Here is a 12,506-nt window from a genome sequence, read left to right as displayed (position 1 = left end):
CTGCAGCTTTCTCCAGAACGTGATTTATAGCCCCAAATGCATTATATTGATGATCAAATACAGTTTGATAGCAATCGGCGCGATATAAAAAAATCCAACTGGACGGACTTCTGGAAGTTACTACACGTCATCTGATGTTGACCGGATGGGCGAGGGGGCGTTTATAATTCCGTGGGCAGCGTTATACCATTCATCTAATGTGGGTAAAATGTTCATCATAGCAGTTAGTGTCGAACACGGTAATATTACACGCTAAAACTCACCCCAGTCTCCGCGGGCCGTTGGGCCATCAGCGTGGGGTAGACAGTTTTCCATTATGGGATGTCGAAATACCCGGTCCATTTCCAGGTTGTATAATACTATATACGTCCAAATCATGTTGTTTATCGAGTTATTTGCAACCGATCGATGTCCAGTGTATCAAGATGGAGTCCCGGGACCTATAACGAGTGCCCGGAAGTAATATGGGTGATCAGCACTTCATCCACATAACTTCCTGTTTGGCGCTTCTGCCGATCGGCCACCAGATGACGCTCTTGAACCGCTAGAGGATTGAGAGGAGCTCAGAACTGTGTGTGAAGGCTGCGGATGGAAAATATGATTCCGATCACAGATTTTTGAAATATTGATATTAAAGACTAGTTACGGCGTCCTCGGCAACTTGAGCATGGCGGGGAAGGACGCCTAAACACGTTTTCGGCACTTAAAGTGTTAACACTTTGGACGCCAGAGCGATATGCGTGATGTGTTAAAAGGCTGACGCTCTAAAGTATAGGAATACGTGGCGGTGTTTGCAGGGCTATAACTATATTCTATATTATAGCTATGGATACAATACTATGGCCCATTTGACATCACCTATCTATCGTTCAATATGAGAAAAAGAAAAAAAAATGTCATCCATACATTCCCGTTTTATACCGTGGTGAATATGACTATAGTTTTAGAATAATCCTGTCTAATTCCAGAAAACGATGCTATGCAGCAATACGTGCAATTCACTAAAAACGTTGTCATTTCTCGCCTGTACACGCTACTATTTTGAAATCGCATCTATATTATCGGTATTATGTTTCATCATGAATGCATGAAAGGGTGGGTTTCAAAGGGTGCTCGATACCGCCGTCTAGCTGGATGCGGCCGGTATTGCACTTTGGCGATCTCAGACGAATTCCCTATGGTAACACAGAGGTCCCCGGATGAATAATGAATACAAATATAGAAAAAAAGGAAAATCTATCAAATAACATATACCGTATATACGTGGTTGGTGTTCAACGGTTGTCGGCCAAACGCGTATATAAACGTTGTTGGCGGGATTGAGTTAACCGCTGGCGCCCAATAACGTATATAAACCGTGAAAGAGTTAAAGGGGCAGTTCACCCAAAATAAAAATAAAAACATACTTTCCCCCTTACCCCTTACCCGGAGTGCTATTTAACCACCCAGAATGTTTTGGAAATATCTGCCATCATTTGGCACTTGGCTTGAGACGCTCAAATGACCAAAAAATACATTTGAAAAACATAAAAGCAACGTCTCTTTCCATAAATCATGATCCGGTTACTCAAGATAATCCACAGATCTAGGAACTGTTTTCTACTGAACTACACCCGAACAATAATGAATGGAGGTGTACTTTGGTAGAAAATAGTTCCTACATGAAACTCCTCACAACAAGGTCTGCAGATTATCCTGAGTAACCGGTCATGATTTCTGGAAAGAGACATTGCTTTAGAATTTTTCAAATGTATTGTTTTGGTGTTTTTAGCACCAGAAACTGAGTGCCATTCAGCTCAAACAGGCATCTCTAGAGCAGATATTTCCAGATAATTACACCAAAACGATCTGGATGGCTAGATACTCTAGGACGGGCTTTGGGGTGAACTGCTCCTTTAACATCTTACCGTGCACCGCAACGTATACATCCCGACGTGCCCATGGGTGGAACGCACAACGTTTTCTTTTTGCGAGCGTCTCTAGCGGCTCGGGCTGCATTTTTTGCCAAACATATAAATTACTGTTTGAAAGATCTAGTTGTTGCCATTCGAACGCCACCTCACTCGACCAAATCCGTGCCTCGGTTCTCGAGTTAAATGACGATATGTCAGGCAAGCGTCTTTTTACGTGCACGTGTCAGATGACCACGCCGGATTTTTATAAAATTTTGACCTGTACTACATAAGACTTCAGGCTATGGACCCGCAGTGTTTTCCAGCTTATACCTATTTTCTTTAATAAATTGTTTATTATTTATGTATATATTGCAACCAGTACAGAAAAATGTGAGTACACAAGTTCAACTCAAGTTCAGACCTCTGTTACTCTATTTCATTAGCACTAAAAGTGATTTTCCTTTTTTGCATTAGTAACTTCAGAATGTTATCTTTCAAAAGAGACCAGGCTCATGCATGTGTATGTAAAGTATAAAGCTAAACTTTGCAAAAAAAGTATGCAGTCCTCAAGTTCAAGCAAAAAGATTGCCACTTTTCTGCCCGCCTGTTAACCCCTTCCGCCCGTGCGGTCCACGACCGGACCACAAATGACATCACGTCATAAATCAATCTCTCCAGACTGTCTGACAAAATTATCTTTTTTTTTGTCAAACGTATTCAAGTATAAACATCATAACCATGTCACAACAGCAGTTATAATGTATATTATCATACGTTAGTTTACCAATTGGTTAAAGGGTTATTAGTGCGATTTTAGTATTTGTTTTTCTATTGTTTTCATCACGAAAGTCCGCCATTTTGAAGAGGACATCCATAGCTTTCAATGAGCGTTGGAATTTTTCAGAAATACACTTCCCAGAGGTCTCTAGGTCAAAAAAAGCTAATGGGTTCTGTATGAACTTTTTTAATATCTCTTATTACTCTGGATAATATACCACAAAACTGAACGTTATTGGCATATATTAGAGCGCAGTTAGTTTGTCTCCCTTATTTTTAGCATTTAGCAACAATGAGATTTGAAATCAGTTTCAAAATGGCGGCACTCTTGCAAAAATAAGAAAGCTACTGTACATACAGTCAGGGCTCCAGAGTGCAACATTTTAGTCGCACCGAAAATCAGTTCAGTGCGACTTAATGTTTTCCCTTGTCGCACTGGTGCTCCCAGCTCCCAGCAGGTCTGTCTGTGTGTGTAGTCTTTCCCCCCGGCCCGTGGCCATGTGCGTTCTCAAAAAATAAAATAAAATAAAAGATCTCTGCCTTTGATTGGCTCTAACACATGCATTCTCCAAAGACCAGTCCCGATCTGCCTCTGATTGGCTCTGATCATCACCCTGAAATTCGTATTCGCTGAATGACGGGCTAAACAAAATGAGCATCAACTTTTGGAATTTAAACGATAAATAAGCACATCGTCTCATACTGGTTTCATAATACAATGTTTCCGAATCAACGTTTGGATTAAACAAAGTGTATGCAGTGATGCTTTCCCAGCGGAACACAAGCTGCTTAACGTTACACAGGTATGTCATGCACGTTAATTAAGCATGTAACGTTAGAGCGCAGCTAACATTAAGATAGCAGGAGCCGTCTGCCAACAAAGTTGTTTCAACAAATGTATTCACAAAATGGATTATCATTCAAACGTTATTGAAGCCTCCCGTGACCAGTAAGTAGGTACTACTACTCAACCGCAGCAATGTTCACTATGAATTGAAAATGGGGGACCCTGATGTAAACAAGACAAACGTCTTTCTCTGGTCTGCATCCCCTTAACAATTGTGTGTATTGAGCCGTACTGTATTGTACCCATTCTGCAATCTGTTAAATAAAGTTTTCATTAATTTGCTATGTGCCTAAAGTCAAGACTCGACTACTGAACTAGAAAAAAAAACTTTGAGTAAGTCGAGTACGCTGGAGTGAGGCGTGGACGGAAGTGGCCATAAAATACCAGAGGGAGGTGAATGAATGAAAACTTTATTTAACAGATTGCAGAATGCCAGAATGGGTACAATACAGTACGGCTCAATGCACACAATGCAGACCAGAGAAAAGATATATATACGGTGGGGAGAAAATATTTACATACGGTGGGGAGGAGACAGGGCTCTACAGTGCGACCACATTGCTCGCATATGCCCCTAAAAATATGTGTGCGAACCTGAAAAATCAATTACTTGCGAGTGCAGATTACAGCCTCATTCGTTCTTTTTTTTCTCCGCTGCGAGAATCGGGGGGGGGGGGGGGGGGGGGGGTTGGGTTGGACATTCACGGTGGCCAGTTTTGAATTGCAGCTTCCCGTAGGTGCTCTTTAAGAGCGGTTTTGAATGTGGGTAGGGATTCACATCTTTTTTACGGCTGTGGGTAGGGCGTTCCACATTGTTGTGGCATAATTGCGAAATGTGTTTAGTCCCTTGTTTGTGCCGAATCTGGGTTTAACATGATTTGTGGAACTCCCTCTTGTGTTGTGGGCGTGGTATTCACTGACCTTTGGGAAGTATTTCGACATGTACATGGGTACCTGTGTCGTGGTAGTGTATCTTGTAGACCAGGCCCATTGCAAGTTGCAGTACTCTGTCATCTACTCTAAGCCATCCTACGTAGTCAAAGTGGGCAGGGGTGAGGTGGGTTCTAGGAGTAAGGTCAAGTAGTAGTCTGACCAGTTTGTTTTGTGATGTTTATAATCTTGTTTTTAGCGCCTTTGAGGTGCTTTGGTACCATGAGGTGCAAGCATAGTCGTAGTACCCTTGAATGAGGTGTAGTGGTTACGTGTGATTGCTGTTTCCGGCCGGTCCACCATCTTGAAAACACAATGTATTTGCCCATTGCCCATTTCTAAATCGTCTCGTTTAAAACAAATAAAGCATCAACATTTGCATGGTGTACCTTTCTGTGCGTATTCATCCACAATCTATAGCTCAACAAGAAAATATTCGCAATTAATTGTAAAAAAATAAAAACGCCAAATTTTATTTCAACCAAAAATGCTTAACAAATAATGTTAGTGATAGAAGGGAACTCATTTTGTGCAAAAATGGAAAGCTTTCCAATGTTCATGAGGTAGAATTGTTACAATAGCTGATAATCCATTTTCCCAATGATAAATCCCTATACGGGTGGACCTCGCGGGCGGGCCAAAGTGATGTCGGACTACACCTCCCTATTTAGGAGCAAATTGTTTGCATGATTAAAAACCCTGGCGAATGTTTGAATCCCAAAAACAGGCTTGGGGACAGCTCTAACTGGAGTTGAGCTGAATGTGTTAAAATAGACATAAAAAAGTGAAGGTGGCAGTTTTTCATGTCTGGTCATTTTTAGCATGGTGTTATTCACTGTCAAAGATGCAAAGAAAAATCATAATTCATATTCTCCTTTGTTTCATCACAATTTAAGCAAGCCTAGTAATAGACACAATATTTCTGACACTGGGAATACATTCACTGAGGTCCATATATGTATGAAATATGAAATCCGCGTTCACGGAATCGTGGACGGAATCGCGGAATTAACCAATAAAAATGGAATCAACTGCAAAACGTGGAATATTGCCGAATTTGGCCTAATCTGGACTGAAATTCCGTTTTTGTGTGGAACGTTTGGTGCACACGCGACCGATGAGGTGGGGACGCTACAGCGTGTTACACACAACACAGCAGTGCACAAGCGTCTGGCTGCTTCGGTCTTAACCCTTTCTCTGCCACGCTTATATCCATCCTTATACCATCCTCTGCCAGCTCTATTTGTCCGTGGCGATGTTAAATCATGTATGTAGTATGGGTGATATGTTGATCGGAGCAGTGTGTATGTATAATAATAATCAAACACGCTGAAACTCACCGCAGCTTCCTCGTAGCGTTGGGCGATCAGCGTGGAGCAGAAAGTTCGCTATTATGGGATGTCGATTTAGTTGGTCCAGTTCCAGGTTGTATAATACTATATACGTCCAAATCATGTTGTTTATCGAGTTATTGGCAACGGATCGCTATCCAGTGTATCAAGCTGGAGTCCCGCTAGCGATAGCGAGTGGCCGGACGAAATATGGGTGAGCACCACTTCCGGCCACCCACTTCCGGTTTTGGCTATTCGCCGATCGGCCACCAGATGGCGGTCTTGAACCGTTGGAGAGTTGAGAGGAGATCAACAGCAAGTCTCAAGTCTCCGTTGGTGAAATATGATTGCCATGACAGATTTTTGAAATATTGATCTCAAAGACGCTGTACGACGTCATTGGCAGATTAAGCATGGCGAGCAATGACGTCTAAAGTCGTCCTTTGGCGATTAAAGGGTTAACATCGTCAAGAAGCTAAGAAATTCCACACTAAGCCCTAAATTCAGAGGGCTGTCATTATACACTGTCCTTTATAAACGAAATAAACGAAACTAAAGGTGCCTAAATTATGCATTACTATATTTCATCACAATATAATATATATAACTAGGCTACTGACATTGTCATTGTGATAATGTCAGTAGTAGCTAGCTGTATCTATTGTTTACACTTGAAATTTTTATTTTGTCACTATTTGAAAAATATTGTGTTAAAATTGAACTGTATTTCTCAGTTGCAGCACTTAAAAACATTAAATGGACTGTTATATATTATTCAATTGTGGACATTTATTCATTCCCACTTATTAGACACTATTTCTGATGGTAAAATGAGCATAAAAAGCAAAATACAGAATTCTGAAATATTAAAAACGGAATTTGGGAAAAAATAAAATGGAATTTGGAAAATAATAAAACTGATTTCATATGGCTCTACTACCCTAGATACCAAGAACATGCAAATAGACCATTAGACCATTCGTTTTAACAGTATAGACTTAGACCATTCAGTAATTTACGATGTATTATACTTTATACTTATAGCACATGCATGGTCTGGTCTCTTTTGAAAGGAAACATTCTGAAAGTTCTTTCACAACAAAGAAGAATCACTCTGAGTGCTAATGAAATAGAGTTAGAGGTTTGAACACACTGAAGTAAAAGTTTTGTGTATTCACATTTCTGTTTACTAGTTGCCTGATGCCTGTTTAATGCTGTCCGATGCTTAAGATTAACAGTATAGACTCGGGCCATTCATTTTAACAGTATAGACTCAGACCATTAATTTTAACAGTATAGACTCAGACCATTAATTTTAACAGTATAGACTTAGACCATTAGTTTGAACAGTACAGACCTTGACCATTAGTTTGAACAGTACAGACCTTGACCATTAGTTTGAACAGTATAGATCTACTGTAGACTAGTAGGTTGGGGTCACTCACTGGATCCATTTGATCCATTAGAGATTTAATGTATGTGTCCAAAATGCAGAAAGTGTCTTATCTGATATGTTACCCAGGGTTCTTGGTATTGGGTGTTACTTTTTGTTGGTGGTGTTGTGTTCTGTATAGTAAATTACTGTGTTGTTGTTATTGTGTTCTATATAATGAATAACTGTTTTTGTGTTGTGTTCTGTATAGTAAATTACTGTGTTGTGTTGCAGGTGTCCAAGATAGCAGCTTACGCTTATAGTGCAATCTCCCAGATCAAGGTGGATGCCAAAGAAGAGCTGGTGGTCCAGTTTGCTATACCCTGATTATTCTCCTCCCATCCCCCTGTCTCGCCCCTCGCCCCCCGCCTCTCTCTCTCTCTCTCTCTCTCTCTCTCTCTCTCTCTCTCTCTCTCTCTCTCTCTCTCTCTCTCTCTCTCTCTCTCTCTCTCTCTCTCTCCTCTCTCCTCTCTCCTCTCTCCTCTCTCCTCCCTCTCCCTCCTCCCGGCCCTCCTAGTATTATGTATCCCGGTCCATATGCTTCTTAGCTATGCTACTAGCAGCTACAGTTGGGGACGGGAGAGATGATTTAGAATTAAAACTCGAATGATACCCTATAGCCTGCCCATAGCTTACTGCCTCAGAGCTGATGGCATGCTCTCATTGGCTAGCTGTGGACCAATAATAGGGTGTGATTTAAGATCTGTACCAACCAGGCCCTTACCCCTACTGCTAAAGACTGAATCCTGGTAAAATGTCTGGAACATCACCGCTCATCTCCTGAAGTGTGTCTAGAACTCTACGGTCTGTAGAGTGAGTAGGCCTGCACTTTAACATGCTGTGTCTGTAGGACTTTAACATGCTGTTTGTAGAGTGAGTAGGCCTGTCTGGGTGTTTTAACACATCTGCAGTTAAAATATGCTCACATTTCCTTTCAGTTTGGTCCCTTGACGCACCGCCAGTGTGATCTGACCATGTGCCGTACCCAAATCTCCCTTACTGGTGACTTAGCTTATAGTCTAGGTTTAGACTGACAGCTCTGTGCTGCTGCTCGTATGGTAGACATGACATCACACTGCCAGCTATCACCCCAGCCTATGGAGGAACAGTCATACTCACCAGGGACGAGGGATATTATGGTGCGTTTCACCGGTCCTAGTAAAGTCGAACATTTACAAGTTCAACACCGGGAAATTTCACTCGAACGGCCAACCGAATGAATACCAGTGGTAAACCAGGGCAGGTTCCATGATACCCGAGTTTACAAGTTGTGACCTTTCAGTAACCTTTCACCTTTTGTCGCACAAACATACTTTATTATAAACATGGGAGTATCATGAAACATCAGAAATATGATGCTAAAAGTAGATCAAACTACCTGTATAAACTTTCTGACCCGAACGCTATCACCTCGTGTATATGACTTGGTCACGTGATAAATTCAAGACGTTACGAGTTGACTAAGACCGGCTGAACGCACCAATACGTTCCAGTGGAGATGTTTGGCTACTTGGGACGATACAGCAGTTGCCACAGGTCAGCCGGATACACTATAACAGTGGTTCTCAACGTGGGGTCTGAGGACCCCCAAGGCTCGTTGAGATTCCAGGCCCCCCCCAGGAATAATTGGGGAACAGTTTGATTTCACTATTATTCAATTGACTAGAAGTCAGAACAAGGAGAGAATGAAGAAGAATGACTTATTCACGTTTCACTCTCTCCACTGGCATCTCCTTAATGACACTATAGTTTAGTATAGTGTATAGTATAATATAGTCTTTTGTTTCTTCTGTTTTCCTTTTAATCTAATGGCTTATTATTTATTTATTGTGCATTCATTGCAAAAATTGTTAATGGGGAGTGGAATAAATTACTACTACTAGTTATGGAATTCTAGTTTAAATCATATCTAATTAAACATCTTCATGTATATCAATCTGAGGGTCCTTGACATGTAGAAGGTTTGAGAACCACTGTCCTAGCACTTCCATCCCTCATACACATTGTCTGGACACTGACACTGACCAGACACTGTTCAGATGGTGACAACAGGAAAAGTGTAGTCAATCACACCACAGCAGGCCAGAAGAGCGTATGGGTGCATAGTGTCATGTCCTGCTCACTTAGTAGGAGGAGATCAACTCACACTGACTGAGTAGCAGCCATACTGGATTATTCTCCCACTAATAGGATCTCATTAAAAGTAGAATCTGTAATGCCATCAAACAGTGCCCTCTAGGCCAAAGAGCCCTGCTTGGTTTTGTGTGTTGTTTACATGTTTTGTTTTGGTCTGATGTATGGGTTGGAGTGGAGCGAGGATAGTGGGGAGGGGTTGCTACTGCTGGCCACACCTCAGCTACCAAGAGCGATCTGGAGAAATTCACACTTTAATAAGTTACTGTATAGCTATGTATATTATACATATATCTATCATGGCTATATAGTAACTTATTATAGTTTGAATTTCTCCAGAGACATATTGGTAGTGGGATGACATATTTAGCCAATTTGTGACTATTGTTTGACGGACAAAGCAAACAAACAACAAATCCATAATGTACAGGCAGCATTTTTAGACATAAATGTGTTAGCTCAACTAATCATGAAGGATGGTGTGTTTCTATGCACATTGAGGATGCTAGGGGGGCGTGTTAGCCTCTGTTCGCTGGGAGGAACATTAATCCACTTCTTCGTCTTCTGTCTAAAATAATTTGTCCCTGTCATTCATGTTCCCAGACATCACACATGTAATAGAGGTAGAGCATGAGCCAGAGGCCTGGGGAGGTGAGGGAGATTTGGGCCAATTGCTATTTGCAAATAGTTAATTCTTAGTGTTTGTTTTAATCTGCTTGATGTCACACATAGGTGGGGTTTAGCCTTGTAGACGACCTGTGAATACACAGGAAAAACACCACTATATTGAATTGACTTTTGAAACCTCACAGGATTACATATTATTATTCAATGTGCCAATTTGCAAACCCTGCCTATTTGGGACTTCAGGTGGGTTAAAACAAACAGGGCCTGTGTTGATGATCAGTGTATTGATGCCTTTTTTGTACAGAATTGTGTTATTCCGTCAAAAACCAAGAAGCAGATTGTATGAAGCTCCACTTTGTAGAGAGTTTATCGGTCAGGATTGGCTACAGTCTCGCCTGGAATTGCAGAAACGTTTTTATGAATGAAACGCAAGAATACTTTTAACTCTCAACTGAGAGTTTGTTCGATTTTTAACTAAATGTAATGAGCAACAGACAGTAAAAATTAGTAACTTGCATTAATCAGAAACTAACCACCGCTGTAGCTTATTGTGTGGGAGAATAATTGTATCAATCTCTAAAACGTCCCACCACAGACATTAAAGATCCATGACCTTTTCTTGTGATAATTTATTTGTGTTTTAAATGTATTTATGCTGCCTGGAAAACAGCTGTGTGTGGGCAGTGAAGCAGGGTCATGGCTAGAAGGCTCAGCACTTTGTTGAAATTCATTATAACTTTGAAAATCGATGATCACAAAAATATATTATTTTCAAATCTATTTTAGGTTAAAGCAGGTTGATGTCTCCAGTCTTGGGTTCATAAACAGTGGGGTTAAGTTTAGGGTTAGGTTAATAAGCAGTGATGTTAAGGTAAGGGTTAGGTTTATGCGGTTAAGGTTAGGTTTATAAACGGTGAGGTTAAGGTAAGGGTTATGTTTATAAACAACCTTTAGAGACACTGCAGGTGAATAGGGTAAAAAGATTAACTAATAGATATCACAATGAAACTTCCCCAGTTGATTACTTATATTAAGACAAGACCTTTTTGTATTACAAGTTTTCTGAAATTGTATGTTTAAATATGCAAATGAGGCATGATCTACTTAAATATGCACTAATTTGCATATAATTCCGGGACAGAAATCTGAACATTGGATAAAGCCATTTTCAAAATTATAGTTTCATTTTGTTGACATATTAGAGCCAAAGGTTATTACTGAGGGGATTTTGGATATCTCTTTTTATCACTCCATAAATCAGAAAATACTCCATTCAGTCCATTTTTATGGTAAAATTCCATATTTCGCCATGTTTTTAGGAATAAAATGTGATATAAATCAGGGTATGAATGCGATATCAACAAACCCTTCTGTAAATACCTTCAGAACATAGATATGAATAGAACTGGAAGGTTTGGTGTATGTGTGTGCTACTGAAGTGGAGATTTCTGGCTCAGAGTATGAGAAAAAACTCTTAACTCATTTTTGGGAAAACGCCTTCAAAGTTCTGTATTGTAAAATGCCATACTTTTTTTTTTAAACAGATATTTACAAACACAATACCTAATCAAACCATTAGTAATAGACAACCTAAACATATGCCTGATAACTGAATAATAATAATAATGGTGTTATTGAACTGAACAGAACTACACACAGGCTACAAACAGTGTAGTACAGTGTAGTACCCCCTAATAGGCAAAAAATATTTGAATAGATATCACTATGAAACTTTCCCAATTTGTTATGTACATATAAACTAAGAAAAAATATATTGCAAGTTTTCTGAAATTTATGTTTATATATGCAAATGAGGCACTTCTCCATTAAATATGTGCACATTTATGGATGCAATAAGGCAAAATGATGTAAAATAAACAACTAAATGTGTGTTATTGACGTTTTATTGTCACTAGTTTCATAGAAGACATGTTTAGGAAGCAAAATATAACAATCTCAAAATCAACAAAAAAAAGTATATTTGACTATTCACCTGCAGTGTCTCGCCTTAAGGTGGAAAAATCAATGAAACATGGATGCCTTCTAGCCATAACCAGTGAGAATGGCTGTTAAAGGGATAGTCTGGGATTATTATTCTCAACCAGACATTTAATCTTGGCTTTCTGCAGTGTGATCTGTTGTTAAACATGTGTAATACTAGCTGAATGACAATGTTAATCTCATAGGCTAGCACCAAAAAGTTAGACATTCTGTTAATACGTTTTCTTGTTTTTTTTTGTTTTTTTTCTTCGAGTAATGCATTAAAGACTTTCAACATAAATGTTAACATGTGCCTTAAAAATTATGCGCACTGTTTGTGTGTGTGTACACATGTATGGCTAGCTATATTTGTGAGGACGGACTTTCCTGATATTTGTGGTTAACACAATCTGCGCCAACAACGTTTATATACGTGTTTGCTCGACAACCGTTGAACGCCAACCGCGTATATATACGTTATTTTGTCCGATTTTAATATTCTATTCAATGTCACGGACCTGTATGTTTCCGTTAACTGTTTCTGTGCCAAAAAC

The 12,506-nt window shown here is 39.9% G+C and overlaps 1 protein-coding gene across 1 annotated transcript in view; it reads left to right on the top strand.

The window, feature by feature from the left end:
• lamtor1 (late endosomal/lysosomal adaptor, MAPK and MTOR activator 1) overlaps positions 1-12,247 on the top strand; it is a 60,197-nt gene extending 47,950 nt beyond the window's left edge. Inside the window, exon 5 of the mRNA XM_084334494.1 lies at positions 7,447-12,247. Within this exon, the coding sequence (XP_084190620.1) occupies positions 7,447-7,539 (93 nt within the window). The 3' untranslated portion in view covers positions 7,540-12,247. The remainder of the gene's footprint in view (positions 1-7,446) is intronic.
• The last annotated feature ends 259 nt before the right edge of the window (positions 12,248-12,506 follow it).

The sequence above is a fragment of the Notolepis coatsorum genome (genome assembly GCF_963971535.1).
Source record: "Notolepis coatsorum genome assembly, chromosome: 1".
NCBI lineage: Eukaryota > Metazoa > Chordata > Actinopteri > Aulopiformes > Paralepididae > Notolepis > Notolepis coatsorum.
Note: the sequence above shows the minus strand (reverse complement) of the source record. Positions and strands in the feature narration are given on the sequence as shown.